Below are 24,764 nucleotides of genomic sequence, written 5' to 3'. Positions count from 1 at the left end.
CTCTTCGGTCACATTGTTTGGCGTCATTCCGATTCATCTCCCGTCGTCGATGAGAAGCCGCCGGCGCCGGAATTGCTTACTTCAAATGTCATCCAAAAGAGTAATTTTCACCCTGCTAATGTCGATCCTTCCAGCTCCAGAAACACCGACCATTCCCTAACCACAATTCACAATCCAAATCCTATACGGGTTTTACATCCTGAATTAGGAATTATTCCATGGGAGGAATTCACAGTGGCCGGAAAAGTGAAAGACGGCAATGTCGTTTCTGATATAACTTCTGAGCAGGGGTTTAATCCTCAATCTGAATCTGAATTTGAATATGGCGTGTCTTCTTCTCCATCTGGAATTAAAATCCCCACTCCTACGCCGTCAGTTTCTGAAGAAGGTAAAAAACTGAAGAAGAAGAAGAAGAAGAAAAGGTCGATTTCTGATCTAAATCCAGCACCAGTAAAGCGACAACGACAACAGCGTCGCAACAAGAAGAATGACGACGCCGGACATATTCCGGCGACTCCGGCGTGGGTGACGGTTGCCGCAGCGGAAGTGCCGGTGATGTTCTTGTATTCGAAGAGGTTGACTGCGTCGGATGTCAATCCGTCGCAAAGCAGGTTGTTTGTGACGAGGAGCGAAAGACTTATGGGGTTTCTGACGGCAGAGGAGAGGACGGCTATGGCAGGAAAAGAGGGGGCCCGAGTGGTGGGAATCGACTCCGACGGAACTGAATACAAACTTGGCGTTGGGAGCTGGGCGAGCTTGAATGTGGTGGTCATCAAAACGCAGTGGAAGGATTTGATTTTGAAGAAGAGCGTTGGGGAAGACGATGTGGTTGATATTTGGGGATATCGACCCCATGGGCAAAGGAAGTCCCGACTCGCCGTTAGCTTCAGGCGGGCCGAATAATATATATATATAATGGTGAATGGTGATGCCTAATTTCTTCGTCTTTGATTTGATCGATCGATCGGTTCATACGCATGATTTTGATAGTAGAGTAGTAAGTACAGTGCAAGAATATTAGGGTTAGGGTTCGTCTTTAATTTGTTTTTAGGGTAGGGAAGGTGAAGGGAGTTAGTTGTCTGTAGTATGACTTTTATGAATCTAAATTGTTCTGAATGTATTTGTTTTGGGTGTGTTTTGATTGGTAATTTGAATTTTGGGTTTAAGTTAAGAAATTTTAAATTTTATGATTTGATATAAATTTGGATTCTAGTGATGTTTTGTATCTATAATTAAATTTTAATAAAATATGAAGTAATAAAAATAATATATTCCATCCATCAGTCCAAGAGCTATAGTTTTAATTGAGTTCGGTGCAGGATTTAAAGAATATTGATATTATATTGGTAGTTGGTAAAAAATATAAATAGAAGACTTTTTTGTTCTCGTGAGTGTATTAGTGTAAAAAATAATGGCAATTGTGTAATAAAAATGAAAAAGTTGAGATAATTTTATGGTGATATGATTATTTATGAAAATAAGAATATTGTTTTGGGATAGACAAAAATGGTAAACAAGACTATTGTATTGGAACGGAGGGAGTATGATTTAATGTTTTTGAAAATAAATAAATAAATAAATAACACAACATTATTATTTATAATCCCCCAGTCTCTTAACAATCTATCTATTTTTTCATTTTGGTCTGTCCCATAACAAAGTATCTATTTCATTTTTTTTTAGTAATTGTACTATCTACCTAACATTACAAATACACTTCCAATTTACAATATATTACACAAATGACATTACTTTTATATCATATAATACTAATAGGGTTAATTTAATCTTTTTACATTTATTTATACTTTATCCCAATATAATAATAATATTTCTAAAACTCCGTATAAAAAACAAATAGATATATAGATATGAGACGGAGGGAGTAATTGTTTTCAGATGTATTTTTTTATATGTATTTTTTATACTCCATCCGTTCAAATAATAAGTATAAATTTACTTTTAGCACGAAGTTTAAGAAATAATAGTATTTTAATTATAGTGAATAAGTAAAAGTAGTGTAAAGACATTTTTGCCTTTACTTTTTGGTATAAAAATAATAATGTGATGTAAAGTAAAGGCATTTATGAAAAAACTTGGGATATTTAATGAAACAGTTACTTTCTAATTAAACGTCCCAAAATAGAATTATGTAGGACAAATGAAGTATTGGTAGAGAGAATTGTATTGCTAACATAAAAAAAATTAATAATAATAATTATATTAAATTTTAAATTTTTTTATAAAAGTATATAAAAAGAACTATATTATAGGAGTATGTTTTAAATTAATGTATCGTTATATTGTAGGAGTATTTTTTATAATATTTATTCAAAATCATAATTAAAATAATGTGTTGAAAAAATATTTTTAATTGTTTTCTCAATTGCGGTACCTATTGTCATATCAATATCTTTTTTATTTTAATTTTTTTAATGATAGAAGAAATTACTTTTTTTAATGATAGAAGAAATTACTTCCGATGTGTTCTTTTAGAAAAAATATATATTATATATTTTTCGAATACATTAATATATCATATATATTTATTATTTTTATATTTTTTTTTATACAATTTATCATATTTCACATTAGAAGTTTTTTTTTTTCAAATTATTTTACAAAATAAACACACATTCATGTTCACTAAATCTATATTTATGTTTTTGTCCATAAAAAATATAAACTTTTTATTTGTAACAAATAATTTTTATAATACCATTTAATATTATATATATGCTCCAATTTGTATCAACATATAATATACAAACGTATCATTTTAATTTTAGGTTTGGCCGAAAATTTATCCAATGTGCACTTTCGGGTAACGGCTGCGGATTTTCACGTCATATAAAAAAAAAAAGACGGTGATGGTATGTTTCTTTAGGGGCTTTTGAGGAAATTTAGGTTTGAATTTAGTTCTTTAGGTGAGTTTGAATTTATGTGTTTTTTTTTGTGATTAGGTTTGAGTTTGATTTAAAGAGTTTTGATGTATATTTATTTGATGATAATGAATATAATAATATAAATCTGTATAATTTGATTATAAATTTATATTATACTATATATTTTATTAAATTATAATTATTGTAATTTTTTTAATTTATAATTAAAAAAAAACTTTAAAAAAGAAACGTCTATCCCCAAATCGGTTTGTACAGTAATTCAGCCCAAAACTGGACTGAGAAACACACCATTGTGTTTGGCTATTTAAGTTTTGAATTAAATAACTATTTGATGTAATATATTTGAATAAATATTTATGTAATATTAATTTTTTTTATTATTTTTATTTGTCTTGTTTAAAGTATTATTTTTTTTCACACCTCAACTATATTGCAATATTTTTATTTTTGATTTATTTTAAACACTTTGTAAAATAAAAATAATTAATTATATTTAATTTTTACACTATTTTTTATATTTTCACATCATTCAAATAAAAATAAATAAATATACATTTATTTTTTTATCACATTCTTTCATTTTTAAATTATCATACTTAATCTATTTCATATTAATTAACATATTTGATTTTTAGTAAATCTATTCATTTTAAAATATACTTAATAAATATAAATTAATTAAATTAAAATTCTAAAATCTTATCTATAACAAAACTAAAAACTCTTTTGTATCTCTCCATTCTCAATAAATATATTTTTATTTATATTTAATTTTTTTTATTTTAAAATATAATTTATATTAATTATAAATAAATAAATATATATATTTTGTATATAAAATTTTATTGAAAATAATATTTATATTATATATATTTTTATGAGATACAGTACTTAAAATATTTAACTATTTTAAAAATTTTACATTATATATATTATTTTTTATTCTAAAAACATTAATATCATTAGCATAAAAAATAATACTCCCTCATTCTCATATTATGCATTTGCTTTTTTTCGATAGTTTTAAAAATATTAATATTATATAAAGATACAGTAGAAATAAAAGTAAAAAAATTAAATAGCGATATTTGTGTAATATAGTATAAATTAAAATAATATTTATAATGTTAGTTAGATAGTAGATTATTTAAAAAAAAATAGACAATTTGTTATTAGACAGTAAAAATAAAAAAAAATATAGATAGTTAAGCGAGAAGTAATAATAATATAATATTATAATCTAATTTTATTAATTTACTAAATTCTTAACCTAGTAACAAAACCCTTTTGAAGATGAAGAGAGAGGAAGCTAATGTTTTTTTTTTTTTTTTTTTTATAATATTTTTAATATCAGATACAAGACGCAACAAAAAATAAATGAAAAGGGAATATATTACATATATTTATTATTTTTACATAATTTACAATTTTTTTTTTTTTTTTTTTTGTATTCTACCAAATAAACCGTAATTTTATTTCATTTATTCTTTACTCAAGGTATGTTTCTTCGGAGGAGTTTGGGGAATGTTGATTTGGATTTGATTTTTATTTGAATTTTGGGATGAATTTGGATTTTGTTGTTTTTTTTGTGTTTGAGTTTGATTGGAGTTTGGAGAGTTTTGATCTATTGATTTGATGAATAATGAATATAATAATATAAATGTGTATTAAATTTAATTGATAAAATTTATATGGTATGATTTGATTATGAATTTATATTATATCCAATATATATATTTAAATTTTTATTTATTTGTATTATAAAAAATTTTATTTTCTATAAAATAACATATATATTGTATATATATATTTTTTATTTAATTATAATAAATATTAAATAAAATTTTAATTAAAAAAAAAACAAAAAACAAAAAACAGAAAAAAAAAAAAACAAAAACAGGAACCTTGGAGAAACATACCCTCAATACTATGTTATTTTGAGTATGACGGGTAAAATTTTAGCAACTTTTGTTTCCTGATGTTAATCGTCGAATCATGACAATGCTAACACATAGAAACGTGTTCAATTTAAGAAACGCGATTTTGTCTTACGGAGCTTCTTGTATATGAAAGGGGGTTTCGCATAATATTTAATATTTTCAGCGGCGTTTCTTCTTCTTCTGCGCCGATGAACATGAGCAGGAGTGTGGTGGACTCCTCCTACGCTGCTCTACTGGAGAAGACGAGGATTCCACAGACCTCGCTCCAGAAGCTTGCTGTTATCGCAATCTTCGAAAAGTTTCGCTCCACGTCGCCTTCCGATGCAGGTCGGGATGCCATTAGCCGCTGCCTTCGCACTCCCTCACCGGCGGTTGTCGATCAGGCTACCAGGGAGCTCTGCCGCCTCGTTAAGGATTCGAAATTGGATGTCTCTGCGGGGCTCTTGGAGCTTCAGTCCGCACTTGAGGAGTCTTCCAATCCACAGTTGGCTGGTGTGTTTGTGAGAGCAATTGGATTGCTTTGTAGGATTGGTTTCCAAGAACAGCCAGCTGCCTTTAGGTTTTATTCGTCAGATAATCATCCATTTGTCAAAGTAAGGACAGTGGTTTGCTTAAAATGCTTTTATAGAGTTATAATTATCAATTTGCTATTACGTCATTTGCAATAAAATTCAGAATATATATATATATATATATATTTGATCTGTTTAATTTCCCTAACGAATGAAATTTGTACTTTTAATCGATATAATCGACCGAATGTGATGCTTATGCCTCATTGATGGCAGATACTGTCTTGCGGGATTGAAGTTCAACCCGAGCTTGTGAAACAAATAATTATATTTATCACCAAGTGTAAACACATTGGAATGGAGGCTGCCTGCGGGTTCTTGGGCACTTTTCTTAATTATTCCTTAATAAAGCTTCCAATGGTGAGTTCTGGTAGCACATTTGTGAGGAATTTAACCTCTACATTGGCCGCATTTTGTTGCTCATCTCCCCAAGAAGCCGTTTCCATATTCAGACTGTTTCTGGGGCGCCTCAAATTTATTCCATGTAAGAATGCTGAAGTAAGTTCAAATTTTGCACACAACAATGCTGGTTATTTGGTTGGGTTTTGGGACATGGGACATGGAACATGGCTGCAGAAGCATCTCCTTTGAACCTAAATCAGGCTATCGTAAAATGGGGCAAACTTTAATCCTTCTGTTCTATTCAATGTTTGCAGGATGTTAGTAATGTTTCTTACATCTTTGAATGCTTAGTGGACGCATATCAAGTGGTTTTGAGGCAGTTGATTCCAATGGGATTGGTATGCTTGTTGTACCGACCTTTTTATATATATATATATATATTTATTTAAATAATTATGTTCCTTTAGGTGCACCTGGTTGAAGATTCTACATGATTTATATACATATTTTCTTTTCTTTTCTCAATGTTACAGCTTGTACATGAAGCTCAGGTATGTGGCTTAGAGATGCTGGACGCAATTTTATACAAACATAGGAATTTTCGCAAGTATTCTAGTGGTGTTGAGGAAGTATTATATTTGGCGAGACACTTATTGGCTGTCCAGAAAGAGCTTGGCCTTAATTTTGTTGCTGAACTTTCCTCAGTGATAGTTTCCTTGTTCGAAATCCTGATCGTGTCTGAGTTTGAGCACGAACAATATTCTGTATTGAAGCTGGTTTTGTTTCTCTTACAATGGAAAAGTGAAAATGCTACAGGTTTCTGTTAATCTTATGTCTTTGTTATTCTGTTGTTCCTCCCCCCCCCCCCCCCCCCCCCCCTCCCCCCAATTTTCTCCTTTCTTTGATTGTATATGGTTGAAGATCGAAACCATCAAAAGATGAAACTTCCTGGTGTTCTGAACTACAGTCATGGGGCTAATATATTTGCAGTCTTCTGTAGTCATAGCTTATTTCAATGCTGCAATTTCTTGTGTCAACTTCTATTTGAGTTCACAGCCATTTGGTCTTGATGAATTACAATCTAAGTGCAACATTTGGAATATATGTTTAAAATCTGGAATAATTGTCATCATCTTTATTGTATCTGCACGAATGAAATTCTTCTTTATCCCATTACCTTGGTACTATGTCTTCTGATAGAAAGCATCATTCTTGCAGGATACCTCAATGATGCTTCTGCTAGTGACCCGAGTGAAGAGCTGTTGTTTATTTTCCCTGTACTTGCCCTTGTTTCCTCTCCATCGACATCAATCAAACAAGTTGCCACTGATTTACTTTCTCTTTTGGGAAAGGTTACAACTAATTTACTAATCTCACCATTGGAAAAAAAGCAAAGGGCAGATGGGAAGGATCTATCAATCACCTCTCCAGGATACATTGTGTTTAGGTTGTTAAGGAATCTATGGTTTGAGGTGTGGTTCTATTATCTTCTTATTTTATTTGTCATCATGGATTGAAAAATGGCTGTTGATATAATAAGCATACTTTAATAGGTTGGGAGAAGCCGTTTATACACTAATTGTTTCTTTACTGTGCTCGTTTCTGCTTCACATATTCCTAACTTCTCCGTTAAATAACTGTTTTTCTCAGGATGAGTTGTTATTGTATGCTTCATCATGTTATTTTTCTAATAGTGAGGCTTGTGATGATGAACGTTCTGCTATAAAAACTTGGACAACTTCTATGAGTGATTATTGTTGGGGTAATATTGGAAAGCACAAATCTGCTTCAACTATCTCAGTCTCTGAAGAAAACTTTTTGATAGGTGAAATTCCCCTAAATTGATTCTATACATCCACTTCTGTCGATTTTGGTTGATGGCCCTTTAAATTAAGTGTTATCTGTGATTGATTGTAAATACTGTTTGTTCTTTCAGATATGCCTCAAATACTTTCTGCAGTATCAAGTGTACTTCTTTTGCATCAAAAAGGAAACTCCTTCATTGATCTGTTAGCTGCCGTCACTAATATGCAACCTAAAATGGGTGTTCCTTTATTGCTGCTAGTTTTATTCTACAGTCACATGTTTTGTAGCATCGAGAAATCTGATGGCTTTCCTGATATGTTGGTGAGTTCTAGAATTTTCTATTTATGCAGCATGCACTTTGAATTCTGTCTCATATTTGTTATGTTGACCAAATTAAACTCATACATGCATTCTCTGCAAATTTTATATAATTTGTTTTTTTGTGCAGCTGAAGCTCTTGGGTTTGCTTCCATCAGTTGCTTCACATCCTGCAAGTATACCATTAATTCTTCAAATTCTTCTTCCAATGCTTCAGAAGGACATGAATCTGTACGTTATCTGCAATTTTTATCTAATTTTAAATAGTTGGTACATAGGACAATAATCAGTGTGACTCTATGGGTACTATCAATGATGCCCTTTTCATTTCTGCGATTAAATAGTCATGGTTTACGGAGGCACTTGGTAAGTTGATCATTTTTACATACTGTTAAGTCTTAGAACTCAAATAAGACAAGGAAGCATGAGATTTGTAATCTTACAAGCTTAACATGGGTAGTGGCTTCTCATTCTGATTCTTGCAAACAATCTTATCATGTAGACAAGTAGTTGGACAAGTGAAGCAATATCATTTTTATCTAGACTTAGAAGATTTAAAAACGTAGTGGCTTCTCATTCTGATCGTTACTGTTAGTTTACTCTCTGAGAAGAACATATATGACCTCAACATAAAAACACTATTTCTTTATTCATAAAGCAATCACTTTACAATAATTTAGAAGTACTAGAATCAAAGATCATTATCAGGAGATTTTGTTCTGACCCTTGAGCATTTTTGTTTACTTAATTGCTGTATCGAGAGTTCAAGACTCAAGAGTGAGGATGGAGTGCAAGGGCGAGTTTTCCTTTTTCTTTCTCTGTTTTATGTCTTGTTCCTAAATGATTACTAGCTTTGGTTTTATTCTATATTTCAGTGTCTTAAAAGCCACTGCCATACGTTTGATTTCTAAGACCTGGGAGATCAACGACCGTGTCTTTGAAAGTTTGCAGGCAAGTTTATATTCTATCAATGTCTGTGTGTTCGTGTGGTGGAGGTTGTTGAGCTCTTGAAGTTTCAACTAAAATTGAAAAAAAAAAAGATCATTGAAATTTGGAAAGTACAAGATTTGTTATGATTGTCTAATTACACCATTTACCTGCTGCTATTTTGTCGTTTTGGCTTTACTATTGTGTTTTTTAACCTCCTTTATTTCCATCCATCATTTTTGTATGCAGTTAATGCATGTAGCGTGTAATCCTTGTTTTATGTTTCTATTCTTTTCCACCGTTAAAAGTGTGTATGGAATTCCCTGAGTAGAACATCTAGATATTGAAAGAAATTATTATCCATACCAATGAGATCATCATTTACCAAGTCACTGCCTTTGCTGTTCTGTCCCAATTAAATTATACGCAAAAATGAGTCTGTTCTTTTTCTATTTTGTACAAATCTTTTTGTGGATTGTAGGGTATATTGCATCCAAATGCATTACTACAAGATGCAAATGACCGAGGAATTTGTATCAGCATTGCTACTTCTATTCAAGATGTTTGCAAGAGAAACCCTGATAGGGGGGTGGACATTATTTCATCTGTTGCGGTAGGCTCTTCATTTTGTTTAGGTTTTCCTGTACTTGCGTTTTAATCTCTTAATTACATAACTTTGTTATCAGGCATGCATAGAAAATCATGACCCTTTGGTTCAATCTCTCGGATTACAAAGCCTTTCCCATCTTTGTGAAGCTGATGTGATCGGTAATGTAATCTTTTCAAGTTTCATTACTTCTAACCTATTTGTCTCTTACCATGAAAATATGACAAGAGCTTGAATCCTTTTGCCTTAATCTTGGTCAATAGACCAAGGATAAATCATGAACAAGGCTTTTTGTTTTCAAACACTCTAAGGTGGAGATATATTAGGTTTAATATAGAGATAATATTTTGTTTGAATATTACCATGGTTCTTGCATGGTCCTTCCCTTTAACCTTTTTCCTTGTGTTATTCTTGCAATTTACCTAGCTTTGACAAGAACAAGCCCTACTCTAAAAATTCCGTTAAAGTTACTTTGTCTGGCTAAGGGTCCTTTGTTTCATGATTCTATTGATCTTCCATTGTCTTATTCCATTTAGCAAAGCTTTGAAAAGAACAGATCATGCTCTAAAAATTGCACTTAAGCCACTTTATGTGGCTATAAGTCATAAGGGTCCTTTGTTTCGTAATTCCATTGATAAAATGTTCACCTTCTTTCCAATGTATTGGTGTTTCTAGATTGAGTCAGGGCCATTCTTGAGTTTTAATGGGCCCTGGGCAAAAAGAATAAAGAAAGGCCTTTATTTAATTTTTTATATAAATAGTATAAAATTAATAATTTTTAAATATTTATTGTAGTTTTTTTTTTTAAATTTTTATTACTCCTTCCGTCTGGTAAATTTAGAACATGTGGTTCCGGTATGGAGATAAAAAAAAATAAATATTTTATTGAAAAAGTGATAAAAATAAAAGGGTAAGTGGTGGTATTTTTGAAATTTTAGTTAGAAATTAAAGAACAAAGAAGGAGAGAGAAGTTAATAGAAGTAGTGGCATTTGGTGTAAGTAAGTGTTGAATGGAGGATAATAGTTAAATGTTGATTTGTTGATTAAAATTAGTAATGGGGTAAATTTAGCGGATAGACTAAAAAGGAAAGTACGAGTAAATTTGGTGTTCCTGATTTAACGTTGATACAATTGGTTTAAGTTTAGCACTTGAGTGAAGGCTAGAAAATGGTTGTGGCAGACAGTCTCATAATGAAAATTAAATATGAACATGATGGTATGTTTTGTGAACATACTACAAGTAAATATCAGATACGGTTAGTAGAGCTTGTAGGTAAATATGAGATGTCGTTGAATAAATTATTGTTTCCTTCGGATCATTTCAATCACTAGATTTATTGGAGTGATTACAATTAAACTAATGTGCTATTTCATTTGTATATAACAAGTATAAATAAAATTTAAAAGGTGGGGGTTAAATGAAGAGTGCCAATTAGGACTGGTGCATACTTAATGAGACGTCAATGTTTTCTAATTTTTTATATCTTCAAATTCCAAATTTGGCTCATTGTTCCTTCAAGCTCTCTAGTGTTGATTGTGAATATTTTTGTCAAAGACCTTCTTTGTTTTGTGATTTTATTAATGCACGTTTGTAAATTTTCCTATAATCAAGCATGCTGCGGCAATTGATGTAATTTCAATGTTAACTTTTTGTTGCTCCACAGATTAAAAAATAACATCCATTTGAAGGCTGCTTATAAATTGATGCAAAGTCATTTTTAATTCTTATACCTTGTTAAAGAAAGGGTTTTTTATTGGTCTTAATCTTTTTGTATCAAAATATGTTATCTCTTGTGCAGATTTTTATACTGCCTGGGATGTGATTGCACAGCATGTGCAGATTTACTTAAAAAATGCTGTGGTCTCTTATGGGTAATTTCTTCTTCTCCTCTCTCTTTCTCTCTTTGTTTGTTTGTCTACATATATCTTCATGATTTTTAAGTTTAAGATGTAAATCCGTCTGAGGTAGCTGATTATGAGTGGAGACTGGAATGGAACACAAACAAGTAAACTCATCCTGGAAATGCTTGGCTTAGTTTCGTTCATTTGTAGCAACACACACATATGTATATATATATCTATTCACATGACTGCTTGTCTCTCTCTTTTCATAATCTCAAACGACTTTCATGTCATATAACTTTATGGTTCATTAGGCTGTCTCTACTTTTGAGATGGGGAGCAATGGATGCCGAAGCATATCCAGAGGCTGCTAAAAATATTGTAAAAATATTGTGGGATATTGGAACCCATCAAGAATCTGGCCAAAGTTTTTTGTGGAAGAGAGCACAAGAAGCTGCATTCACAGCTTTAATGCAATATGAGGTAGGTCATTTTGATGTCCTTGTTCCTTTCAAAACAGTTTACTTGCGCTTTGCAAACTATCTTGTTTGTCAAAATGAATTGATATCAAATAAATTGAGTTCCTCAGAAGTATGGAATTGGGCTTATATATATATATTACCTGATTAAGTTTTGCTGATTATCATAAAATTTCTTATGTTCTATTTGCGTATCTATGTGGATTCTTTTATTTTTTTGGTTTTCCATTGATATCTTAGATAACAATCATAGTTACCCTTCTCGGAAATTTTCATAGGTGGATCAACTTCAGAGATGGATACCAGATTTCAGCGTCAGGAACATGGAATTATTAATTTCTCAGGCTGATCCAGAATTACTGACATCATTGGAAGAGTTTGAGATAAAAATTATAAATTATCAGCACATGTTAGAAAAATACTATCTGCATATTTGATAAATTACTTTGGAGGAAAGAAATGATAGTTATTATATTGATAATGTTGCACTATTCTGCAGTACGAGGCGGAGATTCGTAAAACAGAAAAAGGTCTCTGTTTCGAGAAGCAAAATTGTTAAACTGCTGGATGTTGTCCCTGGGGTTATTTTCGGGTCAGGTACAAATCAGCAGTGATATTTTTATATTAGTCATTAATGGAGCACTGGCATATCTGTTCTTTATAATATGTTGCTTGACATATAGATCCTACATGACATCTCTTGATTTTTTAATACGCCAGCAAGTCCAACCATTTTGACCTATCTGAATGTAATGGTTTTTTCTTGTTCTACTGAAACCATCTTTTGCTTTCAAATTAGGGATCATGTTTTCTTTTTCTTTATGTTCAATAAATATGAACTAAGCGTAATGACATCCTCTGTAGTAATAAGTTGCATAATTATATTTATTTGTGCAAATATTTGATGAATCTGTCAGGACAATGATTACTTAGTAGTCATACAATGATTTAGTGTATTCATGCAATGAATGTGCTTGATTTTAATCATTGGATGGTGAATTTCATATTTAATTTGAATATGTTCATGTTTTGAGCATTTCCTACGCAGGAAGTGACCGAAGCATCAAAGTACTACCTGGTGCTGCTCTGCTCTGTCTTCCAACTCCAAAGGATTTGAAGAAGCAACAAGTATCAAAAGTGTGATTTTTGTATCTGTATCGTATCAAATTATTTCCTAATTTCTGTAGTTCTGACTTCTGACTTCTGAACACCAATGTTTAGGGATTAGGGGATGTGCATGCTAAATATGAGGACGCAGCTGTTGAAATATCCAAGTCTCTCGAGCTCTCAAGAAATATTTTGCTCGCCCTTCTCTCCTTACAATCATGGAAACCTTTCATGAAAAAATGGCTTGGGTCTTGTGTAATGGTACTTGAGGCAAAATCTCATGGCACAGTGCTGGACAAAACTTCAAAAGTTGCTAATGATATTCTGAAGGTGTGGTGCCCTATTGTTCTTTAATATCTTCGACACCCTTTTGTGTCTTGTCACTCTTTTGAAAATATACCCTATAAACATGCTTAATCTTGCAGATCCTGACAAAATTAGCCGAAACTGAAATCCCTCGATCTGCTGAGAATATAGCACTAGCAGTTGGTGCTTTTTGTCAGGTAAATTAAGTGAAGTATTTAATTTCTTTATCATCATATGGGATATAAATATGTGTTGATGTGATATTTTGAATGTAAAGTTGCTATTTAATATAATATAAAAAATAAAAAAATAGGTGTTCGATTCAATATTTTTAAAAGAAAAAAAAATTGTGAATAGTAAAATTTGGGGTAAAATCCCCCGACCAAATGCACCAAATTTGTATCAAATTTAAAAGATTATTGTGAATGTTAAAGTGTGTTAAGCTGGTATTCTCAGTGTAGGTATTGCCTGCATCTGCACATGCACTGAAGTCTGCAGCCTCGACATTCTTACTAAATTGGTTGTCCCAGTATGAGCATGAATATCGCCAATGGTCAGCTGCAGTTTCTCTTGGATTGATCTCAAGTAGCCTGCATGCTACTGATCACCAGCAGAAGTTTAAGAATATCAATACTCTTCTTCAGGTATATGGGGAATGCAAGTTATTATTGATTTCTTCCCTCTTTCGTGCTTTCGCAAGATATACTTTACTTATATTTTGATTATTTGTGTTTCGATTTATGATTAGAAGCTTTTGTTGAAACTTGAAAGCCGTACTTCTTTTCATATGAAACAGCTTTTAAGTCTTCTTTACTCTGAAATCGTTGTTGGTGTAACCACTTACTCTGTTCTGTGAAAGGCTGGCATGCAATAGCTACTATTTGATGCATAACTTGGGTCCTTAATAATTGGCACATCAGAATTCTCTTAGCTGTTTCATTTCTATTTGGACTGTTCTTTATTAGGTAGCAAAGAATAGCAAAAGCACCCTTGTGAAAGCTGCTTGTGGAATTGGATTGGGTTTTTCAAGCCAAGATCTTCTAACAAGAGTTGATTCTGAAGTTAATACTAAATATGAAAAAGAATCATTCAAGGTGAAGGAAATTGAATTGTTGGGAAAGATCATCGGGACTTTAGTGCAGATGATATCACGGGGTACTGGATCTGCTTCTGGTATTCTGAAGGTTCTAGCAAAGTCTTTTCCTCTTGTAATTGATGATTCCTCCTCACTTGAAGCTGATTTCCTCTCTGAGAATATTGATAAACTAGAGGAGGATCCATGGGGTATAGCTGGACCTATCATTGGAATAGGGAATTGTCTTGGGGCAATATATCGGGCTGGGGGTCATGATGCAGTTATCTACATAAAAAACTTGATCATTTCATGGTTACCTAGTGCAGATGCTTTGTTTTCAGAATCTATTGGAGCCTGTCTTGCACTACCAACTATAGTGTCGTTCTGTTATAGAGTAGAACTACTTGATGATGATGAGTTGAGCCGTCTTGTCAGTGGCTTCTTGGAGCTTCACTCGGGACTGTTATCCACTGAACAATCTGATACCTTCCACTTGGGTTTGTTGGTGGCATCTTGTGCTGGTGCTGGAAGTCTCATTTCTATTGTTTTGAATGCGGGGCTGCACTCTGTAGAAGTCAAACATATTAAAGGTTTGCTGGAAGTGTTTAGAAGAACTTACTCGAGTCCTAACCTGCCCTTTATTCATCTAGGAGGTATGCTTGGTGTGATAAATGCAATGGGCTCTGGTGCTGGTACGGTGATGATCCATAACCTTCATCAAAAGGTTGGCAAACAAAAATTTCCCTTGAACTTCATATGATTTTTTATGAAAATAGTAGTAGTGGCATTCTTACTTTTTTTTCATGAGGTGTGATAAAATTGAGTTTGTGTATGGTCATATGTTTTAGGTGGAAAATAGTGGTTTTAGTGCGGAGAGTAGTTGATTGTATTTGGAAAGTCTATATTGAGTTTTTATACAATATTAGGTATTCTGCGTGTATGTACTAATATGAGTGCATATATGGTGTGGGTAGTAATCAATTGTTACTATATTTGTTCTTGAAACTCGTGTAGCTTGGAATGGAACATCCTTTCATCAAACACAGGCAACTTCAAAATGGACAGAAGATGTGGGATGAACAATATTTCATAGTTCATAATCAACTAATCTGCCTGCTGTGTTTATATAGCTCATTGGTTTGATATGGTTTTCTTTTTTTCTTTTTTTTTTCGTTATAGGAACAATTTCCTTTCCCAAATCCAGTGCTTCCAAATCATGATTTGGAGATGGAGCTAACAACTCTGATTCAAGAAATATTTATTGTTGCCCAAAATTCTGATGATCCTCAGTTACAGCAGTATGCAGCATGGGCAGTGTCGTTTCTCAGACATTCTGTTTTCTCCAGAGAACTCTCAAATGAGGAGACTGAGGTACATAATGACCATACTACCCCTAAACCCATATCTCAGGGATTTTCTGAAGATAGCCTTGTCATGAAACTGTCCTTGTGGCTTATGCAAGTGAACTTTGCTGAGGTAATTCATACTTTGCTTGCAATTGTACATTTTGGCACACTTCTGTCCCTTTGTGCAGCTATACTGCATTGTTAGTTAAGCTTAATGTAAACTTACCTTTTCTTATTATGAAATTTCAGCTTGGAACTAGTGATATTGTTAGAAGAACTGCTTTTGCTTTGCATTGTTTGTCTCATGCTCCAAGGTTGCCATCATTAGATTGGGGAGCACTGATCAGGCGATGCATGAAATATGGGGGCCAATTTGCTCAAATGCCTTCTGAAGATAAAGCCTTCAGAAAGGGAATCCTCAGGGAGGAATGCTTTCTGTTTCTGTTATCTCATTCAAACCAATCAGATACACTTCTTGGCTTCCTTGATGAACTAACTGATCTAGCAAGGTTTAAGACACTCGAGATAAATCTGCAATCCCTCGTACTCTTGCACTTGGCAAACCTGTTGAAGATATACTCTAGTTCTAGAGTTGTAAAGCTTTTTGATGACGTGGTGGACTTCTTACAGGGGGTTGTTTACTCTGATCATTACAACCAAGAACAAAAAATCTCATTGCGAGTTGCTTGCTGGAAGGGCCTGCAGACTTGTTTGAATGAAAGTGCCATTGAAACGCTAGACTATTCATATAGTTTAGAACATTGCATGGAGATTCTTTTTACAATGCTGCCGCTGTCTACCTCATGTGTCACTGCTGAGCCGCACCAAGCAAATTTCAAATCAGAATGGACAGAGGCAATTGGATGCCTTGGGAAGGCGAGGGAAAGCTGGCTGTCAGATCTTTTATCGGTAATCTTTCATTAGTTTACTAGGTGGAGTCCAGTTAGATGTGTGTTAAAAACTTATTTGGCATTGTGATATAATCTTTGGAAATTCACTGTTTGGCTGATCCTTGTTTTCGTCTTTCAGAAAATGCTTCTTTTTGCCCAAAATTTACTCCTACTTTTGTTTCCTCTCCATGATTTGTTTTTGCTTTTGCTTTTGTCTACTCTCTGTAAGCAAGTAAATTTGGAATAAAAAATTTGAGGAAATATAATTGTGGACTCTCAACTGAATGACTCAGCAAACTATCTATTGCATAATTATCTTGTGAATGCCCTTGAAGTTGTCTATAACAAACCCTAGACAGCGATAATCACTTTTGCTTTGACGCGTTAATTTTTTCTTTCTTCTCCTACTGTACAGGTTTCTGATGCAAGTTTCAAAGAATTAAGCAGCCAAAGCATTGAAGTATTGAAAAGGGTCCTGGCCAAAGCTGTACTTGTTCGAATAGGTGCCATTCCATTGTCGGAACTTGCAAGATTGAAGGCATATATTTTGGATATTGATTCAGAAGGTAACTCAATATATTTTTTAAGCAGCACCATTACATATACTGTTCTGATGCTAACAAGAAACTATCAATTATCCAAATATCTAGTTATCTGGTACATTCTGGTGGAAATTGTTGCAACTTTGCAACACAGTGATGAAAGTGTTCGAAGACAGTGGCTTGTTGATGCAGTGGAAATTCTGTGTGTGACACGGTATCCTTCAACGGTATGAACCAAAGAATGTTTCTGTTGAATAATGTTATTCTTCTTTTCCTTATCTAACTACAATCTTTTTGCAAGCAAGTCAGATAACCATTTGTTATATCTATATACCAATGCCTTCTCACCTGTAAAGTTCGCCTTCCTTTTTGTTATTTTTGTGCTTTTTTTGCTTCCTCTCTTTTTTTGATTACCCTACTTCCTATAATCTCCTTGCAATACATCTTATTCTAATGAACTGGTCATTCTCACGAATCTTGTTTGTTTAAAGTTAGGCTTTCTGCCTATGTGGATGCATATCTGTAGTAAGAATAATCACGCTGCACTTAAAATTAGTAATTTGTAAGCTATGAATGTAGTGACTTTGATTGTTAAAAGTACAGTTCTGTAGTGTACCCCATGCTCGAAACTCATATACTGTTGGGGTTGTTTTATGCAGGCTTTGAGGTTTATAGGTCTGCTATGTGGAAGCTGCTGCAAATACATGCCTATTTTGGTTGCTGACAAATGGTGTGTGTTAAGTGACTTGCCGGCTACTGTCTCATGCATCTTCCAAGACCAACACAGTGGCAGTGGCTGGAGTATAGTTGCCGAATCCATAGCATCGTATCTTTGCAGATCAACTGAAAGAATTCATGATTGGGCCAGACATGTGGAGAATGGCAGCACATATTTTCCAGGATCACAACCAATCGATCATAGCGAGGTTGGCATGGCAGATTTCTTATTCCAAGTGATGCATCAATGCTGTGTCTCTTTGAGAGAATATTTGCCTCCGGATAAGCAGCTAAGGCTTGCTAACATGCTTATTACTTAAGGAGAAGACTGAATTCTTGTATCAAAATTGCTTCGACACTTTGTTCTATTCCTACTTCCGTTTATACTCTACATGCGAGATACTTCCTCGACCACTGATCAATCATATAGCTTACTAAGTGATTTTAAATCAAAGGCCATCATCATCTTCTTGGTTCATGTGCATAATGTATGTTAAAAAAGTGTTTGGGTGATTTTCTTTCAGTAGTACATCACCACACCTAAAATCCCATTCCCAAGTTTATAAATGAAAATCCAGTAAAAAAACTAACCATGAAGGAATCTACTTTTGAGCAATCTTTATTTGATAGTATAGAAATTGCAGCAAAAACAAAAGCCCCTTCCTAGTGCTTATCTAGGATTCGACGATACTAATAGGACCCTAGTCATTATGGCAAGGAAAAGTTTGATTCAGAGGGAGAAGAAAGGCAAAAATTGGAACAGAAATATCATTTGATAGATCGATCATATCATTCTGACAAACCATGTATTTATTCATCAGCCACTACAAGTAAAGACAACTTTCCATTCAACAGGCAGCTCAGCTCAGCTCTATTAATACGAGAAAAAAGAAGGAAAGGCTAAAAAGTTATTGGTATTTCATGAGAACAAAATTTTAACTGTTAACTTTGTTCATACAAACATCTAAAAATACCCACAATGCATTACACATGCAGTTGCTGCCGCCGGCTAAAAATAGAAAATTAGAGAGATCCTTTTCCGTTTCACAAAAATATAAAAATAAAACCGATACCACAATTTGCTACTTGATAAACCATGTGAATTTATATTTAAATGGACATCACTTTACCTCAATTTACAACTCTGATTGCCAGGAACTTCAAGGAAGCTGTTCTTCGCGGGGAGATGATGTTGAAGTAGAATTCGAATCTTTCTTGTCCTGTTCAGAAGAATCCGTATCAACTTTTGTTGCCAGTTGCTCAGCTTCTCCAGCATCGTCGTTAGCAGGAGCATTCTCAGAATGTGCGGGGGTAGCCTCTCCAGCAGGTGGATTATTAGCATCCAAAGGCATATTAGAAGAGGCCGAAACATTCCCAGAGGCACTACTTTCTTTGCGAGAATTAGCAGGTGTAACCCATGTAAACTGCAATTTGTGACCTTGCCAGCTTTTTCCATGGAAGAATGCCTTCTCAGCAAATCGCCGCGCTGTAAAGGCTATACAAGCTGAAACATCAGACGATATGGATGTATCATTACTCTGGCCATTCAATTCTTCCAGCTCCACCGAAGAAAGATCACCAAAAGCAGAGAAATGCTCCTTCAGGGTAGCTACCTGGTAAACCCATAAATGTTTGTAAAGTTAGCAAAAGCCTGTTGATACAACATAAACTAACATGGCAGTAAATAAAACCATGCTTTAAAAAAGACTTTATGATGACAATCTCAGATTTCAGGTTTCCAATTCTCACAGAAAAACAAATACTACCTTCCCACATCTTTGACACAATCAATACTCCGGTATTTTACATAAAGTGATTGTGATAAGACACAGGGGCAATAGAGTAATTCTATCAACATAGCAAAGGATGTAAAAAAAGATGTATGACAGCGACAAGAAACTTACGTTTGCAAGGCCTGTTGGTAGTGGTGGAACAATTCTGAATGCTGTTGGGCGATTGTCCAGTTTGAATCTGTTTACAAGAAAAGGTGCTCCTGTAGGTGCTTGTGGACGAACTGAAGCCTTAGAAGGTTCCTGCACAGTTACAGGTTGGTTTGAAGTGGCAGTAGGTTCCACAGCATGGTCAGCAGGGGTAGCTTTCTCTGTTGTTACATTATCATCTGTAGGTAATTTATTGGAAGCTTCAGATTTTGCTTGTGTAGGAGTTGTTTCACCATTTTGCCTTTTCATTGCAGCATCTGATAGGGTCACATCCTTGGAGCCCCCAGTCTGCAGAAGAACAGAAATTTATTGAGTGGCAAATGACAGGTTAGCAGGATAACTAGTCTCACCAAAACCAGAAACAGAACGAGACTATTAACTGAAGAAACACTAGCATAGATATTTGTCACAGAAAATGACTCTGCTCTTCATCCCTTAGAGACCTCATCAGGTTCAGATGAACAATTCACATGGATATCTACCCTGGCCCAACCCACATGGAATAATTAATCATTATAACCTTTGCAGAGCGAAAACCTACTTTGCAGCTCACTTGCAGCTTCAAAACAAGAAACACTATGGCACATAAATACTCCAAACAAGGAATAAGCATTATAACCTTCGGAGAGCTAAAATCTACTTTGCACCTACATATTAGCTCATTTGAAGCTTCAAAACAAGATACACCATGGCACATAAATACTCCAGACGATAGAAGGATATAACTTGCAAACCAAATGTATAGATATAAATGCAAGGATAATATAACTCAGCAGAGAATGCATAATTAAAATAAATACGAAGTAACATATTCTAGAAATATTACCTGTTTTGTGAGCTTATCTAATTGGCGCTTGAACTCATTTCGCTTCTGATCAAGCATCTCCTGCTTCTTACGAAGCTCTTCTTTCAAAATCTCTAAACTCTCTGATTTCTTTTGTTGTGGTTGAGAGGCTTTGGGGACAGAGGGCTTTGGATGATCATAGACTGTCTGTTGAGGAACAGGTGCCTGGGTATTAACATCTTTTCCACCAACAGGATGAGGATTTTCTTTTCCCTTATCAAGGACAAATGGAGAGGAATGTGTCATCCCATGAGGAATTGGCATATTACTGATACCAATCTTTCCATCATCTGGAATATTATCTCGATTTGCCCACCAAAGCTTGATAAAGCGATTGCCCATTACAGCATCAGGTGCCTTTAATGCTGCTTCTGCTTCTTCCCTTTTTGAAAATTGAACAAAAGCCCGTTCAGTGTGCAGGGGAATATAAATATCAATGACCACCCCAAACTTTTGAAAATGCGAAAGGAGTGCTTCTCTTTTGTTGTCTTTTAGAGGAATGCCATTGACAAATAGAGTGCGAAGTGCTTTCTGAGATGGTTTCCGAATATTGCCAACACCATGTGACTTCACAGACGATTCCTTGGGTAGAGGATCATTTCCCCCTACATTCGTCCACTTTCCTTCAGGAATGTTTGTGTCTAGCACATCTCCACTTTTGATGCCCTGGTCAAGATAAGTAGAGGATGTTCCAACAGAATCCGTGTTTTCCTCTATTGACTTGCGCTTTGAGTTTCGTATTCTCCCCCACACAGATGAATTTGGGCCTCTAGCAGTACTAGCATTTCGGAGGGAACGTGCATCATTGAATCCTTCATGTGATTCAATATTTGGCTGACCAGAAAAGCCCTTATCCATAAATGACTCTGTTTCATCAGCATTTGATTGGTTAAGCCCTAGGAGTGCTGCTGATGTTTCAGGGTTATCATTTGTCCACAAAGGTTGGTCTGGATCGTACACATCAGATGCCGCTGCCACGGAACCTCCCACAACACCAACATTCAGGCTATAACCTTCTTCATTCAGTGAATGATTGCTATTTGGTACATGAAAAGCTTTATTATTTGATAAAGAGCCAGAGCCAGTACTTATTACAGGCAAAGCTCCTTGTCCAGAAGATGATCCCAAAAGCTGTGAACCAGGAAGTGAAACAGGAAGATTGAACTGTGAAAGGCTCTGCAATTTTTAAACACAGTAACAAAGTAATTAATAAAGTATTTCTGGTATTAGTATTACTCTTTAATTCCTCCAATAATTTTTCAATGTATTTAAAGTGTATCCAGCTAATTGTTTCTAGAAATGTGAAACATCTCAATCACGTACAGTTAACTATTAAGGACGGACCATAATTCCCATATAAATGCATGCACATACCTGAACATCTTCAATAACAATGCGATTAACCCCATGTTCCATAGGACACATATCTCCTCTTAAGCAGAAACCTCGTTCCTCGAAATCTCTACACCGTTGTCGTGGAATTCCAATGTTGATTGATGGACCAATGGCTGGTCTCAGTGCCCCTTGCAAACCCATGGGATGAAGTGTGTCAAGTCCTCCATTACCTACTCCAGGAACCAATCCAAAGGCATTCCAGGATGTACTTTGTGAATTAGAAACATTAGCCAACTCCCTCCCAGCAAACAGGGAAGGAGGAACAAGTCCAGGTTGAACAATTTGAGATGCAACATCAACCAAGCCAAACCTAGGATCACGAAGGCCCCAAGGCATAGGATCCCTTCCCCTCCCTCTAGCAAGGCCAATGTCACCTGGCATTGCTTGGTTTCCTCTGATTCTTTGGTTCAATTCCAAAGGAGCTCGGGCAAATGAGGGCTGGTTTAATCGCCTCTTCTCAAACCTTGAGAAGTCTCTATCGGAAGGAATATTAGAATTTTTCCAGATTCCACCTAATTGAGAGTCACCTTCCCTGTAAGCATACCCATTTTCAAAAGGTCTGTTTCTTTTTCTATATGGTCGTGTCAAACCATGATCTATTGAATCTTCATCCAGAGATTGAGAATGTGCATCCCGTCTCCGATGCTTATGGTTTCGGTCATCATCTTCATCCTCAGCTTCACTTACTTCTTTCTCAGGATCACTGGTGCAGTCAGAAGAAGAAATGCCTGTCTTCTGAGAAGCAGTCTTAAGCTCCATGAAATCCTTGTAACAGAATTATAAAAACTTTTTATTCTGCACCAGAAGTTCTATACTGTTTAGCAGATCCCGAAGTGGGGTACAATTGTGTAGTTGTCTGTGCTAGCTTCAGAACCTGGATAACAAAAATGTCAATACAAACCAAAGCGTTTAATATTAGATAAATGTAGAAAACAAAAACTAATAATAAGATCAGTAATTTTGATAAGGATTATACAAATTCACTTTCAGAAATAGGTTAGACAAAAAACTCTTCTGAATAAGGAAGGAAATAATTGCAAAATATCAGAAAACAGTGAAATACAATCATTCACTTGAAGTGCATATTACAAGTGCATTGTAGTGAATATACAATGCGTAATAATGAATCTAGACTAGCACTGATGGGCGCAATAGATTACTCTAGCATAGACATGTTAGCAATCATGAAGATGGAACATATTCTTCAAAACAGATCTGCTTCCAAAAGCAAACCCTACTTATTTTTGTCTAGCCATCCTACCAGTTAATGTCTGATGCTGACAATAAACTTAAAGCAGACTCTCAAACTCTTCATTAACTTGGCATTGGAATGGAAATTTTCCAATAACACATGGTGGTGCCATCAATCACTTGAGATTAGCAATCTTTAACATTTTTCCAATCAAAAGATTTATGTTTAGATTTTGCAATGGAGAGGTACCATTAAACTACTAATACATTCGCTCCAAAAACGAGGGGAATTTCAGTAAAACAATTGCACGTGGCACAGAAGACAACTTCTATGTTAATAGGTTCAGTAATCATTCAATGTGTCATACAATAAATTTGAGATCTCGATATTTTCGTAAAGTCGCCCATGTGAATGACATAATATTACCAGCAAGGAATCTATTTAATCTATTGAATGGCATACAATAAATTTTGGTCTCTATTTCTTCCTGAAATCGTGCACATGATTATCATAATCTTAACATTAAAAAATCAATGTAATAGCGAATCAAAATCAGTTAACAGACAACGCATGTAAGTGACCAACCAACTTCATCCCATGTTATGTGCACATGTGCACTAGAAACAATATTTGAGCTGAATGCTTTAAAAACCATAACCAACCATAAAGGTTCATACACAATTTAACAAAGAACCATGAACAGCTTGGAAGAGAGAATAGAAATAAACACTAGGGATATCACACGAAGAAAAATCCATTATCCCTTGATGTATAGCAATCTACGAATATTAAGGAACAACTTAGACACAACCAGCAAATAACATATCCTCCCAATTCCCTAGCTCACTCGTAAGAGATTCAGAGAAGCCCTATATTCAATGAAGAACACAAACGCATTTGATTTACAAGTTTTTGTTGAAACAATCCACATTCTCCAGCCTCGTACAACAAACCCAAGAAATAAAGACATCTAAAACTATATTAGGTGAAGAAAATATATATTGAAAAAACGAACAAGGATCAATCTCACAATCAACAAGGCGTATTGACAGCATCGAAAAATCTTGCGAGAAAAATACAAATTCATCACATATGAGATTAAATTCAAAACGAGAAACGAATGAACAGCTAAACCGGACCTGGCAAAACGGTGTTGCTCCTAGGGTTTTGATCCTTTTATTCTCCTAATCGCGGATACATACGGGATTTCTCCAGACTCCCGTCGATTGAAGATTTAATCAATAACAAACCGGAATCTCCTCCCCCAACCGTTCCTTCGGTCTTCTGATTATATACCTGGAGCAATCAATTGCGTGCGTCGGCGCGGGTATAGAAGAAGCTCGCTCTCAGATGGAGGAGACGAAAAAACGCTGGAAAAGGGAGGTTTTACGAACAAGGGATTGGATATGAAGAAAAATAATTAATTTCAGAGACCCCAAATTTTAATAAATATGAGAAGTGACCCACGGACTTTAGCGGCTATGTTCTTAAAATAATTGGGGTGGGAAATATAATTTATATTTTCGATTGTACATTCAAATTTTACGATATTATAAATTTGCCCCACAAATTTTTGTAATGTTGGAACACAGACCTGTAAGGTTATTTCCACTGATGTATGAATGGTATTTTATAGGGTACAGAACTATTAAAAAACAAAAATAAAAAAAT

General features: G+C 34.5%; 2 protein-coding genes across 3 annotated transcripts; one reads left to right on the top strand and one right to left on the bottom strand.

The window, feature by feature from the left end:
* The first annotated feature begins 4,960 nt into the window (after positions 1 to 4,960).
* LOC127258313 (protein RST1) lies at positions 4,961 to 18,437 on the top strand. 2 transcript variants are annotated; one of them, XM_051285110.1, is made up of 25 exons: positions 4,961 to 5,439; positions 5,635 to 5,916; positions 6,075 to 6,158; positions 6,294 to 6,576; positions 6,979 to 7,232; positions 7,411 to 7,585; positions 7,697 to 7,887; positions 8,015 to 8,115; positions 8,760 to 8,835; positions 9,293 to 9,424; positions 9,498 to 9,579; positions 11,218 to 11,290; positions 11,575 to 11,743; positions 12,018 to 12,148; positions 12,239 to 12,336; positions 12,788 to 12,867; positions 12,961 to 13,176; positions 13,272 to 13,349; positions 13,614 to 13,796; positions 14,118 to 14,951; positions 15,407 to 15,703; positions 15,823 to 16,482; positions 16,879 to 17,029; positions 17,114 to 17,232; positions 17,665 to 18,437. In XM_051285110.1, the coding sequence occupies exons 1-25, from the start codon at positions 5,035 to 5,037 to the stop codon at positions 18,040 to 18,042; spliced, it is 5,532 nt and encodes a 1,843-aa protein (XP_051141067.1). In that variant the 5' UTR covers positions 4,961 to 5,034; the 3' UTR covers positions 18,043 to 18,437. The 2 variants fall into 2 exon arrangements, with proteins under 2 accessions (XP_051141067.1, XP_051141066.1); XM_051285109.1 differs by having other exon boundaries at positions 12,788 to 12,876; positions 17,665 to 18,435.
* A 183-nt stretch (positions 18,438 to 18,620) lies between these two features.
* Positions 18,621 to 24,533, bottom strand: LOC127258314 (zinc finger CCCH domain-containing protein 41). The gene is made up of 5 exons (XM_051285111.1): positions 24,233 to 24,533; positions 21,881 to 22,775; positions 20,489 to 21,682; positions 19,627 to 19,950; positions 18,621 to 19,335 (listed from the first exon to the last, which is right to left on the bottom strand). Exons 2-5 carry the CDS (start codon positions 22,658 to 22,660, stop codon positions 18,883 to 18,885), a joined length of 2,751 nt encoding a protein of 916 aa, XP_051141068.1. The 5' UTR covers positions 22,661 to 22,775; positions 24,233 to 24,533; the 3' UTR covers positions 18,621 to 18,882.
* Positions 24,534 to 24,764: the final 231 nt, after the last annotated feature.

The sequence above is a fragment of the Andrographis paniculata genome, unplaced genomic scaffold, assembly GCF_009805555.1.
Source record: "Andrographis paniculata isolate CXL003 unplaced genomic scaffold, ASM980555v1 Contig59END, whole genome shotgun sequence".
NCBI lineage: Eukaryota > Viridiplantae > Streptophyta > Magnoliopsida > Lamiales > Acanthaceae > Andrographis > Andrographis paniculata.
This window is presented reverse-complemented; position numbering and strand designations above follow the sequence as displayed.